The sequence below is a fragment of the Solanum stenotomum genome, chromosome 4, assembly GCF_019186545.1.
Source record: "Solanum stenotomum isolate F172 chromosome 4, ASM1918654v1, whole genome shotgun sequence".
In the NCBI taxonomy this organism is placed as follows: domain Eukaryota; kingdom Viridiplantae; phylum Streptophyta; class Magnoliopsida; order Solanales; family Solanaceae; genus Solanum; species Solanum stenotomum.
In genome coordinates, this window is record NC_064285.1 from 11,177,675 (window position 1) to 11,198,508 (window position 20,834).

Sequence of the window (20,834 nt, forward strand, 5' to 3'; positions counted from 1 at the left end):
GGGGGTCGAGGGTAAGGGTGAAAAAATGAAATAATGTTTTTTAAAAACAAACTTAAATTTTTTTCCTTTTGAAGAGGGTGAGATAGGGGGCTGGGGGGGGGGGCGCAGGGTAGGAAGTGGGGGGTGTAAAAAAATAAAAAATTGAAATTAGAAATATCTTTTAAAAATAACTTTTAATATTTTTTTTGGAGGGGTGGTAGTAGGGGGTGGGTAGGGGTGAGGGTGGGGTAAAAATATTGAATTTAAAAATAAACTTTAAATTATTTTTTTTTTGGCGTGGTGGTTGTGGGGGCTGGTTTGAGGGTAGGGACCAAATAAATTGATTTTTTCAACAATTTTTTTTTTTAATTGGAAGTTGGAAGAGAGTTTTGGAAAATGTTTTCCTTAAGTTTTGAAGGGAAGTCATTTTCCTTAAATTTGAGGAAAATGAGTTGATTTGGAAAACATTTTCCAAAACATTTAACCTAACCAAACATGAGAAAATTGGAAAATATTTTCCGTCATACCAAACACACCCTGAATGTTTTACTTACAAAATTGTAATTAAGTACTATAAGGACAAAATCGTAATCTAACTTTGTAAATAGGAGCTTCTTTTAATAATATGATATGATGACATATGATAGTCATAATATATAAATATGACCTTTAACTTGGGTTCAACTGACATCTATGCCCTCCAACTTCGAGTGTGCACAAGTAAACACTTAAACTTGTATGAATTTGAACACAGAGACATTCGTTCTACATGGTGTCTTACACGACAATTTTGTATCCTATGTAATTTATGTCATGTAGGACACGTGTGTCTGCTTGTTCAATTTTGTACAATTTTAAGTCAATTTAAAGGGCATGTTTATATGATGATGATATGATATGATGATATTTTGAAGAAACTACAAGTTGTAGTGCCTCAATAAATTTGCCGTTGGTGTTAATGTGTTTGTTGATTAGTCACTTTCAAGATAGTAGAAGTCCATGTGAAGGAGAGTTAATAGTAGTACCTACCTGAAAGCCCTGCAATTATCAGCTTTCAGTTTACTCTCAACCTATTTTCATTCTACCTTGTAACTAAGAAATATAGTGAAGAATTAATCAATCAGATATGGAAATCTTATCTATTTTTGTGAAAGAGGTAACAGATTGCTTTATCCAGCCAGTTGCGCGAGGGATTGGGTATTTCTTTTATTACAAGAGAAACATCAGATCTATGGAAAATGAATCTGAGAAGCTGGAGGATATCAGAATTGGGCATCAAAGAGCGGAGGCTAACCGGAGAAACTTACAAGTCATTTCACCCAATGTTGAGGCTTGGTTTACTAGTGTTGATACCATTACTGCTGAGGTGGCAGCTGTAATGCGACGAGGTAGAATTGAGGTTGAAAGATATGATTGGTGTCCAAACTTGAAGTCACGTTACTTGCTGAGCAGGAGAGCTAAGAAAATTTCGTTGAAGTTGATTGAACTTCGAAATGAAGGCAACAATTATGCTGTTTTCTGCTATCCTGCTGTTGAAAATGAACCTATACCTATCAACAGTGCTGAGGAGTTTGATTCTAGAAAATTGCAAGAGGATGAGGTCATGGCAGCTTTGAACGATGACGGGGTCACTATTATTGGGATATGTGGTCTGGGTGGTGTTGGTAAGACGACACTGGCTGAGAAAATCAGACAAAAGGCGAAACAAGAAAGGTCGTTCAATGATGTTGTTATGTTAATTGTCAGTCAACAACCAGACCCTAAAAGAATTCAGGATGAGATCGCAAGAGGGGTCGGGCTTACATTAGAAGGGGATGATTTGTTGAGTCGAGGAGATCGGCTGCGTACAAGGTTAATGGATCACAACAGCCGCACTCTTGTAATCTTGGATGATGTTTGGGAGGCTATTCATGATCTAGAGAAACTTGGAATTCCCACCGGTAGCAACCACAACTACCGGTGCAAAGTTATATTGACGACACGTCTCCGACCTGTTTGTGATATAATGAAGGCTCAGGAGATCATGGAAATTGGAACTTTACCTGAAGAGGAAGCATGGATCCTTTTCAAGGAGAAAGTCGGTAATTCAGTCGATGATCCTTCTCTGCTTGACATAGCAAAAGATGTTTCCAAAGAATGCAAGGGGTTGCTGCTTGCAATTATTACAGTTGCAGGAGCACTAAAGCGTAAAACCAAGCCTTCCTGGGAGGATGCCCTTAATTTTGAAGAGATAATACATTTGAACTATTACTCCCTCTATTCCATCTTAACTGAATTTTTTGGTTTTTTTTCATTGTTCAAAATAATTAAATTGTTCAAAGTTCAAGATGAATGTTTGATTTTTTTTTCATATTTACCCTTTCCTTTAGAAGTTTGATATTTTCTAGGAGATAAATTGCACTATTTGCAAAGTTATATTTATAATTTTTCAAAGGATAATAGTGGAAAGTATGGTTTAAATTATGTCTTTGAATGTTTTTTCTTAATAATTGTGCATTGTCTCACAGATTCAGTTAATATGAAATAAAGGGACTATTTAATTAGATTGAATGTTTTATTTACAAAATTTAATTAAGTACTATAAGGACAAAATCGTAATCTAACTTTGTAAATAGGAGCTTCTTTTAATAATATGATAGGATGATATATGATAGTCATAATACATAAATATGACCTTTAATTGGCTTCAACTGACAATCTATACCCTCCAACTTCGAGTGTGCACAAGGAGATACTTAAACTTGTATGAAATTGAACAAATAGAGACATTCGTTCTACGTGGTGTCTTACATGACAATTTTGTATCCTATGTATTTTATGTCATGTAGGACACGTATGTCTGTTTGTTCAATTTTGTACAAGTTTAAGTTAATTTAAAGGCATGTTTATATGACGATGATATGATATATGATGATTTTTTTTGAAGAAATTACAAGTTGAAGTGCCTCAATAATGTGTTTGTTGATTAGTCACTTTCAAGATAGTGAAGGAGAGTTAATAGTAGTACCTACCTGAAAGCCCTGCAATTATCCTCTTTCAATTCACTCTCAACCAATTTTCATTCTACCTTGTAACTAAGAAATCTAGTGAAGAATTAATCAATCAGATATGGAAATCTTATCTATTTTTGTGGAAAAGGTAACAGATTGTTTGATCCAGCCAGTTACGCGAGGGATTGGGTATTTCTTTTATTACAAGAGAAACATCAGATCTATGGAAAATGAATCTGAGAAGCTGGAGGATATCAGAATTGGGGTGCATCAAAGAGCGGAGCCTAACCGGAGAAACTTACAAGTCATTTCACCCAATGTTGAGGCTTGGTTTACTAGTGTTGATGTAATGCGACGAGGTAGAATTGAGGTTGAAAGATATGATTGGTGTCCAAACTTGAAGTCACGTTACTCGCTGAGCAGGAGAGCTAAGAAAATTTCAATGGAGTTGATTGAACTTCGAAATGTAGGCAATGATTATGCTGTTTTCTGCTATCCTGCTGTTGAAAATGAACCTATACCTATCAACAGTGCTGAGGAGTTTGATTCTAGAAAATTGCAAGAGGATGAGGTCATGGCAGCTTTGAACGATGACGGGGTCACTATTATTGGGATATGTGGTCTGGGTGGTGTTGGTAAGACGACACTGGCTGAGAAAATCAGACAAAAGGCGAAACAAGAAAGGTCGTTCAATGATGTTGTTATGTTAATTGTCAGTCAACAACCAGATCCTAAAAGAATTCAGGATGAGATCGCAAGAGGGGTCGGGCTTACATTAGAAGGGGAGGATTTGTGGAGTCGTGGAGATCTGCTGCGTACAAGGTTAATGGATCACAACAGCCGCACTCTTGTAATCTTGGATGATGTTTGGGAGGCTCTTCATGATCTAGAGAAACTTGGAATTCCCATCGGTAGCAACCACAACTACCGGTGCAAAGTTATATTGACGACACGTCTCCGGCCTGTTTGTGATACCATGAAGGCTCAGAAGATCATGGAAATTGGAACTTTACCTGAAGAGGAAGCATGGATCCTTTTCAAGGAGAAAGTCGGTAATTCAGTCAACGATCCTTCTCTGCTTGACATAGCAAAAGATGTTTCCAAAGAATGCAAGGGGTTGCCGCTTGCAATTATTACAGTTGCAGGAGCACTAAAGCGTAAAACCAAGCCTTCGTGGGAGGATGCCCTTAAACAATTACGTGGTGCAGAAACAAGAAATATCCCTGGAGTGCACACAAAGGTGTATAGACCTCTGAGGCTAAGCTATGATCACTTGGAAAGTGATGAAGCCAGGTACCTCTTTTTGCTTTGTTCTTTGTTTGAGGAAGATAGTGATATTTGGATTGAAGAATTACTTAGATATGGAATGGGGCTTGGCATTTTTTCGGAAATGAACAAATTAGAACATGCAAGAAATAGGGTGTGTCTTTTGATAGAAATATTGAAAGACAGTTTCTTGTTATCCCAAGGTTCAAACAAAAACTATGTCAAAATGCATGATGTGGTACGTGACGTGGCTATATATATTGCATCTGAGGAAGAGCATATATTTATGGTAAGGCATGATGTGAACTCAAAAGAGTTCCCCAAAAAAGACTCTTATGAGCAATACAATCACATGTCAATAGTTGCAAATGAATTTGAGGAGCTTCCTAGACCAATATTTTGTCCAAAACTGGAGCTTCTAATGTTGAAACTGCGTTTTGGAAAGCTATTCAAATTACAGGATAATTTTTTTAATGACATGGGTGAACTCAAAGTCTTAAGCCTGAGTACATATAATGAGGACTCCATTTGTCCTTTTCCAACATCCATTCAAAGGTTATCGAGTTTGAGGACGCTGCGTTTGATTAATTTAAAGTTGGATGACATAGCTATTATTGGGGAACTTGTCAATTTAGAAATTCTAAGCATAAGAGATACTCGGTTAGATGAGCTGCCAGAGGAGATAGGAAATTTGACCAAGTTAATTGTATTAGAGTTTTGGAATAAGTACAAAACACTTGAAAGGATTTCAACAGGTGTCTTATCAAAACTAGTTCGACTGGAGGAACTACATTTGGTGGGAGTAGAAGATTGTAGTTACTCCACCTTGAGGGAACTGGAATCTTTATCGAAATTGACTACACTGATGTTAGTTGAATGTTCCAGAGATGTGATTTACAGTAAGTTGGTCCTTCCCTCCAAGTTGAGACGGTACACTATTAAAGTGGGCGATGTTTACAAAGAGAGCACGTATGATTACGACAAGAGTATTGCTTTCCAGGTCATGGAGACCACCCCATTGGGTGATTGGAGCTGCTACCTGTTGAAGGAGAGTGAATATGTAAATTCACATGGAAAGGGCTCTAATAATGTGTTGACTGAGTTGCAGCTAAATGAATTTCAGAACGTGAAATGTCTCCGCCTCTCTCATTGTGATTTAGTGACACATATATTCAACATCTCTCGGACGACACATGAAGTAATCAAGTTACCCAATTTATATGAGTTGAAGCTTATAGATCTGGAATGCCTCACTCACTTTTGCAGTGACAATGTTGACGGCATTGAGTTCCCTCAGTTACGGAAAATGACCTTCAGTTATTTACCTGAGTTCCAAAATTTGTGGCCTACGGTCAACAACTCCATCACTCACTTAAATCCTCTTTTTGACGTAAAGGTTTGCTTCTTATCATATAAAAAATAAAGACTTTTTTAAAAATATGAAATGAGCTTACTTTTTCTGTTTTTATTTTGAGGGTTTTTAACTTTTTATGAATTAAAATTTACCTTTAATTTTACACAAAGTTTATTCTTTTACAGTTAAAAATACAAATGGATCAGATATACTTTTTTGTCTGCTGAAGTTTATTTAAAAAAGGTTATATAGGCTATATTTGATTCTTCTCACCTGACTTTTTTTCTTTACTTTTTTTATTCAATGGCTTATTTAAGTTTTTAATATCTCCCTCAAAAATTTATTTGCTTATCATTATTTGGGATTCTTATTCTTATTTCATTTTTTTTAAAGTGAAAATAAATAGATATGGAAAAAGAAGAAAATAGTAAGAATAAATTTAAGATTTCTTTTTTTGGTAGTTATATTGTAATTTATTTTTTTGAAAAAAAGGTAAAAAAAGAATCCCCTTAAATTACATGAAATGAAAAAAAATGTCCGTTGTTTATAGTTTGGTCCAAAAATGATTTTGCCCTCAACACTTTGGTCAAAATATGCACTTGCCATTAATAGTTTGATCCAAAAATGTTCCGATTTGTTACTAAATAGGTCAAAAATGTCATTTTTCGAATAAATAAATTATTTCTTTTCTTTTTAAACAAATCTTATTCCAGATAAAATTATTACTGTTAAAGAACTCTATTCTTGTTTTCTTTATTTTAAAATCACTTTAACTAATAAAAATGTAGGAAATAACTTTTTTCTTCGTAAGCTCATTTTATCAATTTAAATAGAATAATTTCATGTACCTTTTTAATGGATAATATATACCAATATACATATAAATCATAGTAAATCCATCATTAATTTTTATTTAGATAATTATAATAAAATAAATATTTTCAATTTTTTTCCAAATTGAAGTAGGATAAATTCTTGTTAATAAAGAAATATTATTAGGAAAAGAATGTTCAAAAAGAAAATAAACAATATATTTATTAGGAAAAATGACATTTTTGACCCTTTCGTATCTGCCAAATAAAAAAAAAAAGGCATGTATGATAAATTTTACAAGCAGATGTATGACACCCAAATCATTCATTGAATAAAGGAAAAATGAGCAAATATACTGCTCAACTTTGCAATTTAGAGCAGATATACATCTCGCTAATAAAGTGGTGCATATATACCCCACTATCTAATACAAGGTGCATATTTACCCTCTTCATTAACATATCTATATTTACTTAATTAAATATCTATATAATACCAATTTTTTAATTTCAAAAAATGTCATGTGGCTTCCAAAATCTATCTCTCTTCTTTTATTTTTTAGAGAAAACACATCAAATACCCATTAAAATGAAACTAATTACCCGAATATACCCCATCTTAATCTACCTACAACAATACCCATTTAATAGTTAATAATTACCCGCATACCTAATTGATAATTCTTAGCTATTACTTTATGATTTAACTTTATNTATATATATATATATATATATATATATATATATATATATCGCTTTTAAAAATATATAAATGTGTCTAAGCACTTTTGGCTTCTCCACTTATGACCTAGTGTTTACTTCCAAGTATATCTGTATCAAAGTTTGATACTTCAATGTTTGCAGGTTTCTTGTCCCAACTTGGAAAAGCTATATATCGATCGGGTTGACAACATAAATGCTCTATGCTCTCACCAACTTCCAACTGCCTACTTCAGCAAACTTGAAACATTGCATGTATCGAATTGTGGAAACTTGAGAAACTTGATGTCTCCATCAGTGGCAAGAGATCTTATAAACCTCCAAAATTTACGGATAGAAGGATGTTCATCAATGGAAGAAGTGATTACAAAAGAGGAACAACAAGGAGAAGGAATCATGACCTTATTTCCCCTATTGGAAGAACTAAACCTTCTAAGGCTGCCTAAGTTGGGGCATTTCTTTCTGACAGAGCATGCTCTTCAATTTCCATTTCTTAGAAAAGTGAAGATACATGACTGCCCTGAAATGAAGACGTTTGTCCAACAGAGAATATCTGTGAGTACAGCGAGTCTCAAAAGTGTGAACAATGAGGTGAAAGTAGTTGATCTCAATAAAGCAATGTTCAATTCTAAGGTATGTCTTGTGTCACTAGCTTTATAACTAATTACTATATATATTTGTGTCATACCTTAATACACCCCTGGTCTAGTGCTATGTTTCCATTTTAACTAGCAAATAATAATAGTAATAGTAATCTTTTCATATAGTTATTTCTGGTTGCCACCTGATAGCTATGTTGACGGAGGTATGAAATATAGGCGAAACTACAATATAGTAACTCAAGGGTTCACGTGAATTGAATAGCTTTTGCTTAGAGACTTTAATTTGTATTAGTAATATCTAGAGATTCCTTGATTATAAACGCGATTGTTATTGGATATTAACCTGAGTTCATTAGAGATATCTATAAATTTTAAATTGTGAATTGCTTTATAATACTTCAACGTTTGCAGGTTTCTTGTCCCAACTTGAAAGAGCTAAGCATCTGGACACTTGAGAGCATAAGTGCTCTATGCTCTCACCAACTTCCAACTGCCTACTTCAACAAACTTGAAACATTGCATGTATTGAATTGTGAAAACTTGAGAAACTTGATGTCTCCAACAGTGGCTCGGGGTGCACTGAATCTACGAAGAATACAAATAGACAATTGTGTGTCAATGGAAGAAGTGATCACAGAAGAGGAACAAAAAGGAGAAGAAATCATGACCTTATTTCCCCTGTTGGAGAAGTTGGAGCTTGAAGAACTGCCTAAGCTGAGGCATTTCTTTCTGACAAAGCGTGTTACTGAATTTCCATTTCTCAGAAAAGTGAGAATTGGTGACTGCCCTGAAATGAAAACGTTTGTCCAACAGGGAATATCTGTGAGTACACCGAGTCTCGAAAGTGTGAACAATGATGATGAGGTGAAAGTAGTTGATCTCAATAAAGCAATGTTCAATTCTAAGGTTTGTCTTGTGCCACCAGCTCTATAACTAATTACTATATATATTTGTGTCACACATTAATACACCCCTACTCTGCTGCTTTCTTTCCATTTTAACTATCAAATAATAATAGTAATAGTAATCTTTTCATATAGTTATTTTTGTTTGCCACCTGATATCTATGTAGACGGAGGTAAGAAATATAGGCCAAACTACAATATTGTAACTCAAGGGTTCACGTGAATCCAATAGCTTTTGCCTAGAGACTTTAATCTGTATTAGTAATATCTAGAGATTCCTTGATTATGAACGCGATTGTTATTGGATATTAACCTGAGGTCATTAGATATATGTATAATCAAATTCTGAATCTGCATCTCGTTCTAAATTCTTTAGTTTTTACGTCTCAATAGGATTAATAAGGTAAGACATAGCCCCCTTGCAGCTTGTACTTGTTCTTTTGAGGTTCGTTTTAATTATATATATAAAAATTCTAGCCCTAAAAAATTGTCTTTCATTAGTGGATTTATTTTCTCATGCATGTCATCTTGTATTGTATGTCATTTTAAAAGATTTTTAAAGAATGTTATTCTGAAGATGCTTTTAAATACTTCTTTTATTTGAGTAATTTGAACTTAAATAATATCTTTCATATTTTGAAAAATAATGGTGTTTTTATGGGATATTTCTCTGAAATGAATGGTTGAAACTACAATAATTACTTTATAATACTTCAACGTTTGCAGGTTTCTTGTCCCAACTTGAAAAAGCTAATCATTAGGGAACTTGAAAGCATAAGTGCTCTATGCTCTCACCAACTTCCAACTGCCTACTTCAGCAAACTTGAAACATTGCGTGTATTGAATTGTGAAAACTTGAGAAACTTGATGTCTCCAAAAGTGGCTCGGGGTGCACTGAATCTCCTAAGAATACAACTATACAATTGTGTGTCAATGGAAGAAGTGATCACAGAAGAGGAACAACAAGGAGAAGAAATCATGACCTTATTTCCCCTGTTGGAAAAGTTGGAGCTTGAAGAACTGCCTAAGCTGAGGCATTTCTTTCTGACAAAGCGTGTGACTGAATTTCCGTCTCTCAGAGAAGTGAAAATTCGTGACTGCCCTGAAATGCAGACGTTTGTCCAACATGGAATATCTGTGAGTACACCGAGTCTCGAAAGTGTGAACAATGATGATGAGGTGAAAATAGTTGATCTCAATAAAGCCATGTTCAATTCTAAGGTATGTAATGTGTCACGTACTAGCTTTATAACTAATTACTATATAGATCTGTGTCATACCTTAATACACCCCTGGTCTAGTGCTATTTTTCCATTTTAACTAGCAAATAATAATAGTAATAGTAATCTTTTCATATAGTTATTTCTGGTTGCCACCTGATATCTATGTTGACGGAGGTATGAAATATAGGCGAAACTACAATATTGTAACTCAAGGGTTCACGTGAATTGAATAGCTTTTGCCTAGAGACTTTAATCTGTATTAGTAATATCTAGAGATTCCTTGATTATGAATGCGATTGTTATTGGATATTAACTTGAGGTCATTAGATGTATGTATAATCAAATTCTGAATCTGTATCTCGTTCTAAATTCTTTAGTTTTTACGTCTCAGTAGGATTAATAAGGTAAGACATAGCCCCCTTGCAGCTTGTACTTGTTCTTTTGAGGTTGGTTTTAATTATATATATATATAAATTCTTGCCCTAAAAAATTGTCTTTCATTAGTGGATTTATTTTCTCATGCATGTCATCTTGTATTGTGTGTCATTTTAAAAGATTTTTAAAGAATGTTATTCTGAAGATGCTTTTAAATACTTCTTTTATTTGAGTAATTTGAACTTAAATAATATCTTTCATATTTTGAAAAATAATGGTGTTTTTATGGGATATTTCTCTGAAATGAATGGTTGAAACTACAATAATTACTTTATAATACTTCAACGTTTGCAGGTTTCTTGTCCCAACTTGAAAAAGCTAATCATTAGGGAACTTGAAAGCATAAGTGCTCTATGCTCTCACCAACTTCCAACTGCCTACTTCAGCAAACTTGAAACATTGCGTGTATTGAATTGTGAAAACTTGAGAAACTTGATGTCTCCAAAAGTGGCTCGGGGTGCACTGAATCTCCTAAGAATACAACTATACAATTGTGTGTCAATGGAAGAAGTGATCACAGAAGAGGAACAACAAGGAGAAGAAATCATGACCTTATTTCCCCTGTTGGAAAAGTTGGAGCTTGAAGAACTGCCTAAGCTGAGGCATTTCTTTCTGACAAAGCGTGTGACTGAATTTCCGTCTCTCAGAGAAGTGAAAATTCGTGACTGCCCTGAAATGCAGACGTTTGTCCAACATGGAATATCTGTGAGTACACCGAGTCTCGAAAGTGTGAACAATGATGATGAGGTGAAAATAGTTGATCTCAATAAAGCCATGTTCAATTCTAAGGTATGTAATGTGTCACGTACTAGCTTTATAACTAATTACTATATAGATCTGTGTCATACCTTAATACACCCCTGGTCTAGTGCTATTTTTCCATTTTAACTAGCAAATAATAATAGTAATAGTAATCTTTTCATATAGTTATTTCTGGTTGCCACCTGATAGCTATGTTGACGGAGGTATGAAATATAGGCGAAACTACAATATAGTAACTCAAGGGTTCACGTGAATTGAATAGCTTTTGCTTAGAGACTTTAATTTGTATTAGTAATATCTAGAGATTCCTTGATTATAAACGCGATTGTTATTGGATATTAACCTGAGTTCATTAGAGATATCTATAAATTTTAAATTGTGAATTGCTTTATAATACTTCAACGTTTGCAGGTTTCTTGTCCCAACTTGAAAGAGCTAAGCATCTGGACACTTGAAAGCATAAGTGCTCTATGCTCTCACCAACTTCCAACTGCCTACTTCAACAAACTTGAAACATTGCATGTATTGAATTGTGAAAACTTGAGAAACTTGATGTCTCCAACAGTGGCTCGGGGTGCACTGAATCTACGAAGAATACAAATAGACAATTGTGTGTCAATGGAAGAAGTGATCACAGAAGAGGAACAACAAGGAGAAGAAATCATGACCTTATTTCCCCTGTTGGAAAAGTTGGAGCTTGAAGAACTGCCTAAGCTGAGGCATTTCTTTCTGACAAAGCGTGTTACTGAATTTCCGTTTCTCAGAGAAGTGAAAATTTGTGACTGCTCTGAAATGCAGACGTTTGTCCAACATGGAATATCTGTGAGTACACCGAGTCTCGAAAGTGTGAACAATGATGATGAGGTGAAAGTAGTTGATGATCTCAATAAAGCCATGTTCAATTCTAAGGTTTGTCCTGTGCCTCTAGCTGTATAACTAATATATATATATATATATATATATATATATATTAAAATGAAGTTAAATGGCAGTTTCTTCAACTGTCGCATTGTTTTGTTTAAGTAGAAAAGGTTAAAGATGAAGAAATCCACAAGTATAATAATTTAGAGCTCCAAGTGTATTTGCAACAAAATAATAAAGTTTGCTACTTCATCCTTTCAACGTTTGCAGGTTTTATTAAAATGAAGTTAAATGGCAGTTTCTTCAACTGTCGCATTGTTTGTTTAAGTAGAAAAGGTTAAAGATGAAGAAATCCACAAGTATAATAATTTAGAGCTCCAAGTGTATTTGCAACAAAATAATAAAGTTTGCTACTTCATCCTTTCAACGTTTGCAGGTTTCTTGTCCGAGCCTGGAATATCTATATATCAAGAAGGTTAACAGTATAAGTTCTATATACTCTCATCAACATCCAACTGCCTACTTTAGCAAACTTGAAAAATTGGAACTATGGCATTGTGGAAAATTGAGAAACTTGATGTCTCAATCAGTGGCCAGTAGTCTTCTTAATCTCCGGATACTAAGTATATATGATTGTCAATCAATGGAAGAAGTGATCACAAAAGAGGAACAACAAGGAGAACGAATCATGACCTTATTTCCCCGGTTGAAAGACTCGAGGCTTAACAATCTGCCTAAGCTGGGGCATTTCTTTCTGACAGAGCATGCTCTTAAATTTCCATTTCTCAGAGAAGTGTGGATTGATGACTGCCCGCAAATGAAGACGTTTGTCCAACAGGGAATATCTGTGAGCACACCGAGTCTCAAATGCTTGAATGGTGATTATGAAGTGAAAGTAGATGATCTCAATAAATGGACACAACAAAGGTTCAATTCTAAGGTTTGTCTAGTGCCGCTAGTTGTATAACTAATTAACTATAGTGCTCTCTTTCCGTCTTAACTTAATAGTAATATTCAGATACTTATTTATGTTTGTCAATTGAAGCAACTTCCTTCTACAATAATTAATAGAAATCTGAAGCATCACTATTCTTTGCTCCCAGGAACAAAAAGCTAGCCAAGGCACTATCAATGGCGACGAATCTGAAGCTATTGTTGGCGACAAATTTGAAGTTGCCGATGACTACGAAAGGGTGAAACGTGATTTTGGGGTCATGATGTTGCTAGCACCATAGACATCTAAATAATTGTATATATTAATGTAATTATATAGTGCTATAAATAAGTATTATCATATAGATTTGTTGTAGAATCAGAGAAATAAATATTGTGATAGAATAGGTGATTTGGAGGAATAACAAAGCAGATTTAGAGGGATTAAATAGCAGATTTGTAGAGATAAATTAGCTAAGTTAATATCTCAGATGGCTTAGAAAATCACTCAACTTTGAGTTGGTCACTTTGAAAGTCACTCAACTTTATTTTATAACTCAAAAGTCACTCAACTATTAATAGTTCATTTAAAAAGTCATGTAACTACTGATATTTTACATAAAAAGTCACCCAACTAATTTAAATTAATATTTCATTAAATTTTGCAAAACACAATTTTTTTTTAACTATTTAAAAATAATAATAAGATGCTTATTTTAATTATTTTATTGAAATATAATTTTTCTTTATACCTATTTTTTCTTTTAAAAAAAGGCATTGTGCTGCGTATTTTTTTTATTACATCTTATCAATTCCAACTTCTTCTTCTTTTTTGGATCATTTTTTAACATATTTAATTCCAGTTATATAATTGCTAAAACGGAAAAAGTTTTTTCTTGGGGTCAACTACTACGGTACGTTTTTCAAAAAATTAAGTAATTAAATAATTCGAATTAACAAAATAAATAAAATAAATATCTTATTATTTCTTTTAAAAAATAATTTAACATAAAAATTAATTTCAATAAAATTTTATGAAAAAAATATTTAAATTGATTGAGTGACTTTCTAAGTGAAATATCAATAGTTGAGTGACTTTCTAAGTGAAACATCAATAGTTGAGTGACTTTCGAGTTATAAAACAAAGTTGAGTGACTTTCTAAGTGAACAATTCAAAGTTGAGTGACCATATGAGATATTAGCTCTAGATTAGCTCATCTTTAGGGATAGGAATGACAGAACTTTAGAGATGTGTAATATTTATACTCTCTATATAATGGAAAATCTCACTTTGAGAGGCATTCAACAGAAAATTGACATGGTATTAGAGCCTTCTCTTGGTAGTCTTGTTTCATAGTGTCATATGTGGTTTCTTCTATAATTTTTTTTTTAAAATCTTGATTTTTTGTTGATTGTTCGTCGACAACTAGTCCTACCACCAAGGACTTTTGTTCTTGGTCATTCTAGTTGCTTTCTTGAGTCTTTGTAGTTATCATAGCTATTCAAAAGCATGAATTCACATCACTTTGAATCATTTAGTGCTCGTTTCACTGGGAAAAAAATATTCTTCTTGGGAGTTTCAATTTCAGTTATTTGTCACCGGCAAAGAACTATGGGGCCATATAGATGGAAGCAATTCTGCTCCTACTGATCTAACAAAGCTAGCTAGGTGAATGGAAGATTAAAGATGCTCGAGTGATGACATAGATTTTAGGGTCGATTGGCCCTCTAATTGTTCTTAATCTTAGCGTATAAGACAGCTAAGGCCATGTGGAATTACTTACAAAAGGTTTATGTCACGCCCCAAGACTATCCCCGAGACGGGGACACGGGACCTAGGACCACAAGTGATCCTAAGTTAACCCTGCTGGCATGATCATGAGCATACTAAAGATAATAAACTGACGCGGAAGCTAAAATCATAAATAAATCTGAAAAGATGGGGAATACCCATATACTATAACTGAGATATATGAAAAACTGATGAGTTTAATGTAAAGAAGATATTAACTCAATATTAAGTTGAATCTCTTTATGTCTGAAAATAGCCTCTAACTGACTAGAAATGCTGGGACAGGCCCCAGCTAAGTCTAGCAAAACTGAAACTAAAGGACTAAAAAATATACTGAAAAGGAACTTATGACTATTGTCCTCGGAGAATGAGGACTTACCACTGATTCTGCTGAACTGGAGATTGGGAACCGATCTAAGCGTGATTTGGATGCTGAGAACCTGAACCTACATCACAAGAAGATGTAGTGCACGTATGCGTCGGTACTTGAAAGGTACTGAGCATGCATGATAAAGTAAAGCTGAAATAACATATAACTGAACAAAGCAAATAATCAATGAAATAATCTGAACATGATATAGATACTGAATGCTGAGATAATTGAATGTAGTGACCAATTTATAACATGCTGAAACTGAATACTGGATATACTGATAAATGGTCAATGCAATAGAATCTGACTGAACTGTGGGAGCTACCAATAACCGACAATAAAACCACATAAGCTAAATGTGGAGTCCGATGTATACCCCTCATTGAGAGGACCCAATATACCCGGCCAAAGGTATAGAGGCATGACTGGCGTGATCACTAACTGATATTGCCCACAGAGGGGACTTACACCTACGTGGCTCATAGTTCTGGGACTATATGGGTACGCTGAAGCCTAGTCCAACTCGGTATTATGCTACTCCCAATGAATTAAGTGGTTAACTGGTTATGACTGAATTTTTGTAACTAATGGATAGCTCAAAACTGAACATGCAAACTGAGAATGCAACAATTAAACTGATATTGATGCATTAATAACTGAGGCATGTATAACTGAATAACTAAAATATGTGACCTAGCATGTGTAATTCAAGAACTTAAGAAATACATAGCTAGGGTTCTGGAATTCATGCAATAAACTGAATATTAACATACTAATCTGATTTGGAATATATGCATAACAAATTCATGATAATTTGTTGAAGTTCTAGAAACCCTAGGTTTGTTCATAATCATGGAATCAAGAATCTGACTGAATTCTAGGGACCTAATGGGCGAAAGGAACCCACTAGTGAAATCCCACATACCTGGTGACGAATTCCACGAAGAAATATTTCAATTTTGGGGCTGGAACTGATGGAACCTTGCTGCGTTCTTGAACTAGGGTTCTTGACTTCTCTTCTCCTCTTACACTCTAATTTTTCTAAGTTTGATTAATGATTTGATTTAGGTAAGTTCTAGTTATGTTTCTAGGCTTAAACTGACTAAAACCTCATGATTTAGGGTCTAAACGACGTATCTTAGGGGTTAAATGAAATAGGAAAAGACCAAAAGACCACTGAGTTAATTGCTGTCGGAGTGACTGACGGACGGGATTGAGATTTTAGCAAACTTGGTGGCGTTGGAAAGAGGATTAAATTATCTATCATATCATAAGTCATGGGACACATAACTAATTTTGTGCTAAGAGTTATGACCATTTGAAGTTGACCCAATCATAATTTTCATCTAATTGGCTGCTGACCCTTACCTACGGTCAGACCTACAGACCGTGGATCGAATGACAGTCCGTGCTGGTAGACCGTCGTTTGCATCAGAGGCTAGGTAAAGGGAACCTCGATCCACGAACCCTAGTCTGACCTACGGACCGTGGGTTTGTCCGTGGGTCGAGACTTAGCTTTTTTCCTGAGATGGGTTTAGGGAAGGGTTGCAGTGGTGAACCACGGACCACCAGCACGGGCCATGGTCTAACCTACGGTCCGTGGATGGCAACCGTGGGTTGCACCTAGAACTTCTCAAAATCTGCATGTTTGGTTTGTTTCAGATATGGGGTGTTACATTATCTCCCCCTTGGGACCATTCGTCCTCGAATGAAGACTAAATTGGCTGAAATGGTGGGAGAGGGCTGCAATCCCTACGACTAAACACTGAGAACTGAATTTTTGACTAAACTGAGTTCCAAAAACATGCAAATACGCTGAAAATGCAAGTACAAACTGGAGGAACATGATTCTAAGACTGAATTTACGCATAAATGACTGAAAATCTGAAAAGGAACTATTACCTCAAGCTGGAGTGGAATCGGAAGGAAAGAGGTGATGATACTTGGCCTTCATGGTTGCTTCTGCTTTCCAAGTAGCTTCCTCTATGGACTAACTCCTCCACAAAACCTTGACTGAAGCGACTTCTTTGTTTCTCAACCTTCTAACCTAACAATCGAGAATCTTAACTGGTACATCCTCATATGAAAGACTATCTTTTATAGCCACACTCTCTAATGGCACTATGGATGCTGGATCACCCACATACTTCTTCAAAAGTGAAATGTGAAAAATCGGATGTACTACTGCTAAGTCTGCTGACAACTCTAACTCATAAGCCACTTTACCAATCCTTTTTAAGATCCGGTAAGGACCTACATATCTGGGACTGAGCTTCCATTTCTTGCCAAATCTCATCACCCCCTTCATAGGTGACACTTTCATGAAAACCTAATCATCAACTTGGAACTCTAGTTCCCTTCTTCTTACATCTGCATAAGACTTCTGGTGACTCTGGGCAATCTTAAGTCTATCTCTAATGAGTTGCACTTTCTCCATAGCATCAAGGACTGAATCTGGTCCTATCAAGGCTGCTTCACCTACTTCAAACCAACCAACTGGAGATCTACATCTACGCCCATAAAAAGCCTCATAAGGGGCCATCTGAATGCTGGAATGGTAACTATTGTTGTAGGCAAACTCAATAAGAGGAAGGTGATCATCCCAACTACCCTTGAAGTCGATCACACAAGCTCTCAACATGTCCTCTAAGGTCTGAATGGTACGCTCTGCCTGACCATCCGGGTAAGATCATCTGGAAACACTTCTGGAAACTCATTGACTACAGGGACTGACTCAAAAGTTAGGGATTCGGAACTAGAATCCTTAACCCAAACTAGATGATAGAAATAACCCTTAGAGATCATCTTTCTGGCCTTAATGTAAGAAATGAATCGACTCATAAGCGCTAAGCTACTACCCTTCCATTCTAAGATTGGTTCATTTTGCATTTGAAAACGAACAATCCTAGTTCTACAATTGACTCAGGCATAACAGGAATGTAACCAATCCATACCTAGAATAACATCGAAGTCTTATTTTCTAACTCTACAAGATCTGCTGAGGTGACTTTCTAGGAGACTGTGACAGGGCAATTTTTGTATACCCGTCTAGTTATAACTGGGTCACCGACTGGAGTAGAGACTGAGAAGGGTTTTGAAAGAGTTTCTGGGCTAACACTGAATTGAACTGCTATGTAAGGAGTTACAAAAGACAAAGTAGCCTCTGGATATAACAATGCATAAACATCAAGATCAAAGACTCGTAACGTACCAGTGACTACATCAGGAGAATCTTCCTGATCTTGACGAGCCTGAAAAGCATAGAGCCTATTTTGGCGCTGTCCGCCACCTGTACTAGATGAGTTACCCTGCTGAGTCGGGCAACTTGTTGGTGCTGCTGAAGTTGTAGACTGAGCTCTATCATTATTTACTCATTGACCCTATCTAGAAGGACACTCATTCAATCTATAACCAGACTGACCACACCCAAAACATCCTTCCTTACCTGTAAGGCACTCGCCCGGATAGTTCTTACTACATTTCGAGCATGTTGGGTAAGTTTTGGTGCCTGAAACACTACCTTGAGACTTAAAGCCTGACGCCCTACCTTTCTGATCATTACGGAACCTGGGGGATGGAACACTAGCTGATGAAGGGGCTGGGGTCGAAGACTTCTGCTGAAACTGTGAGCGATTTCCACCACCTGATTTATGTTGGGAATACTCGTAGTTACCTGTTCTTGCTTTCTTAGTCTCCTTAGCCTGTTTCCTAAGCTTATCACCCTCAACCTGTTGAGCATGAGTCATGAGCCTAGAGATATTCATGTCTCCCAGTAACATAGCATTTCTGCACTCTGTTTTCACTAAATCTGACACTCCATACAAGAACTTATTCATCTGAGCTCTGGAATCAACAACCATATGAGGAGCATACCTAGAGAGTTGGGTAAACTTGAGCCCATACTCTTAGACCGTCATATTACCTTGTCTCAGGTTCATGAATTCCTGAGCTTTTGCCTCCCTTAACTCTCTTGGGAAGAACCTGTCCAGAAAGGTTTTGCTGAAGCAATCCTAAGTAATAGGAGCGGCATCTGTACCCCTGTTCTCTTTCCAACGAGTGTACCAGATATGAGCCACATCTTTCAGCTGGTAAGATGTCAACTCAACCCGATCATTCCCAGTGACCTGCATCACCTCAAAGATCTTCTGATCTCATCCAAGAAATTATATGGATCCTCACCAGTCTGCGATCCGAAGAACTCAGGCGGATTCATCCTAACAAAGTCACAGACCCTCGTTGCTACTGATCCAACATTGACATTTACCGAAATTGGAGCCCGTTGATTGTTCTGGTTGGCCACACTCTGAGCCAACATCTGAATAGCATTCCTGAATTCTGCATTCGACACTTCTTGATCAGGGACTGGAGGAGCTACGCTGCGTTCCTGGCATTCGCATTCCTGGCATTAGCTCAACAAGGAGGCATGATCACTGAAACGTAGAACGTCGAGTTAGAATGGAATTAGATCATACCTTACGCACGATAAGAGTAATAAGAAAATGAAGATTTCCTAAAACACTTTGTAGCCTCCCCTTCATTAGATGTGGTGCACTTCATACCCATGAAAATGACTCTACTTAATACGGCTTTTCAGACATCCTAAGACACTTAAACCTAGCGCTCTGATACCAAGTTTGTCGTCCCCCGAGACTACCCCCAAGACGCGAACACGAGACCTAGGACCACAAGTGATCCCAAGTTAACCTTGCTGGCATGATTATGAGCATACTAAAGATAATAAATTGATGCGGAAGCTAAAATCATAAATAAATCTGAAAAGATGGGAATACCCATATACTATAACTGAGATATATGAAAAACTAATGAGTTTAATACAAATAAGATGTTAACTCAATACTAAGCTAAATCTATCTATGTCTAAAAATAGCCTCTAACTGACTAGAAATTAATGTTGGGACAAGTCCCAGCTAAGTCTAGCAAAACTGAAACTAAAGGACTAAAAAAAATACTGAAAAGGAACTCATGACTATTGTCTTCGGAGAATGAGGACTCACCACTGATTCTGCTGAACTGGAGATCGGGAACCGATCTAAGCGTGATCTGGATGCTGAGAACCTGAACCTACATCACGAGAAGATGTAGCGCACGTATGCGTCAGTACTTGAAAGGTACTGAGCATGCAGGATAGAGTAAAGCTGAAATAACATATAGCTAAACAAAGCAAATAAGCAATGAAATAATCTTAACATGATATAGATACTGAATGTAGTGACCAATTTATAACATGCTGAAACTGAATATTGGATATATTGATAAATGGTCAATGCAATAGAATCTGACTGGACTGTGGGAGCTACTAATAATCGACAATAAAACCATATGAGCTAAATGTGGAGTCTGATGTATACGCCCCATCGAGAGGACCCAATATACCCGACCAAAGGTATAGAGGCATGAATGGCGTGCACTAACTGATATTGCCCACATATGGGACTTACACCTACGTGGCTCGTAGTTCTGGGACTATATGGGTACGCTGAACCCTAGTCTAACTCGGTATTATGCTACTCCCAATGAATTAAGTGGTTAACTGGTTATGGTTGGATTTTTATAAATACTGGATAGCTCAAAACTGAACATCCAAACTGAGAATGCAACAATTAAACTGATATTGATGCATTAATAAATGAGGCATGTATAACTTAAATATGTGACCTAGCATGTGTAATTCAAGAACTTAAGAAATACATAGCTAGGGTTCTGGAATTCATGCAATAAACTGAATATTAACATACTAATCTGATTTGGAACATATGCGTAACAAATTCACGATAATCTGCTGCAGTTCTAGAAACCCTAGGTTTGT

The 20,834-nt window shown here is 35.9% G+C and overlaps 1 protein-coding gene and 1 long non-coding RNA gene across 2 annotated transcripts; one reads left to right on the top strand and one right to left on the bottom strand.

The window, feature by feature from the left end:
* Positions 1–1,072: 1,072 nt before the first annotated feature.
* LOC125862512 (uncharacterized) lies at positions 1,073–13,324 on the top strand. The gene is made up of 9 exons (XM_049542605.1): positions 1,073–1,830; positions 3,792–5,631; positions 7,266–7,754; positions 8,135–8,629; positions 9,355–9,849; positions 10,581–11,075; positions 11,460–11,957; positions 12,346–12,849; positions 13,013–13,324. The coding sequence occupies exons 1-9, from the start codon at positions 1,106–1,108 to the stop codon at positions 13,142–13,144; spliced, it is 5,673 nt and encodes a 1,890-aa protein (XP_049398562.1). The 5' UTR covers positions 1,073–1,105; the 3' UTR covers positions 13,145–13,324.
* Positions 7,718–11,495, bottom strand: LOC125862514 (uncharacterized). The gene is made up of 3 exons (XR_007446055.1): positions 11,392–11,495; positions 8,781–8,941; positions 7,718–7,905 (listed from the first exon to the last, which is right to left on the bottom strand). It is a non-coding gene; the product is annotated as an uncharacterized LOC125862514 (long non-coding RNA).
* Positions 13,325–20,834: the final 7,510 nt, after the last annotated feature.

Bases quoted from the DNA above. Each gene is read 5' to 3' on its own strand.
- LOC125862512 (XM_049542605.1), top strand. From the start codon at position 1,106: ATGGAAATCTTATCTATTTTTGTGAAAGAGGTAACAGATTGCTTTATC. The intron at 1,831-3,791 runs GTTAATGGATCA...GCTGCGTACAAG, and splicing joins GGAGATCGGCTGCGTACAAG to GTTAATGGATCACAACAGCC. The intron at 11,076-11,459 runs GTATGTAATGTG...CAACGTTTGCAG, and splicing joins AAGCCATGTTCAATTCTAAG to GTTTCTTGTCCCAACTTGAA.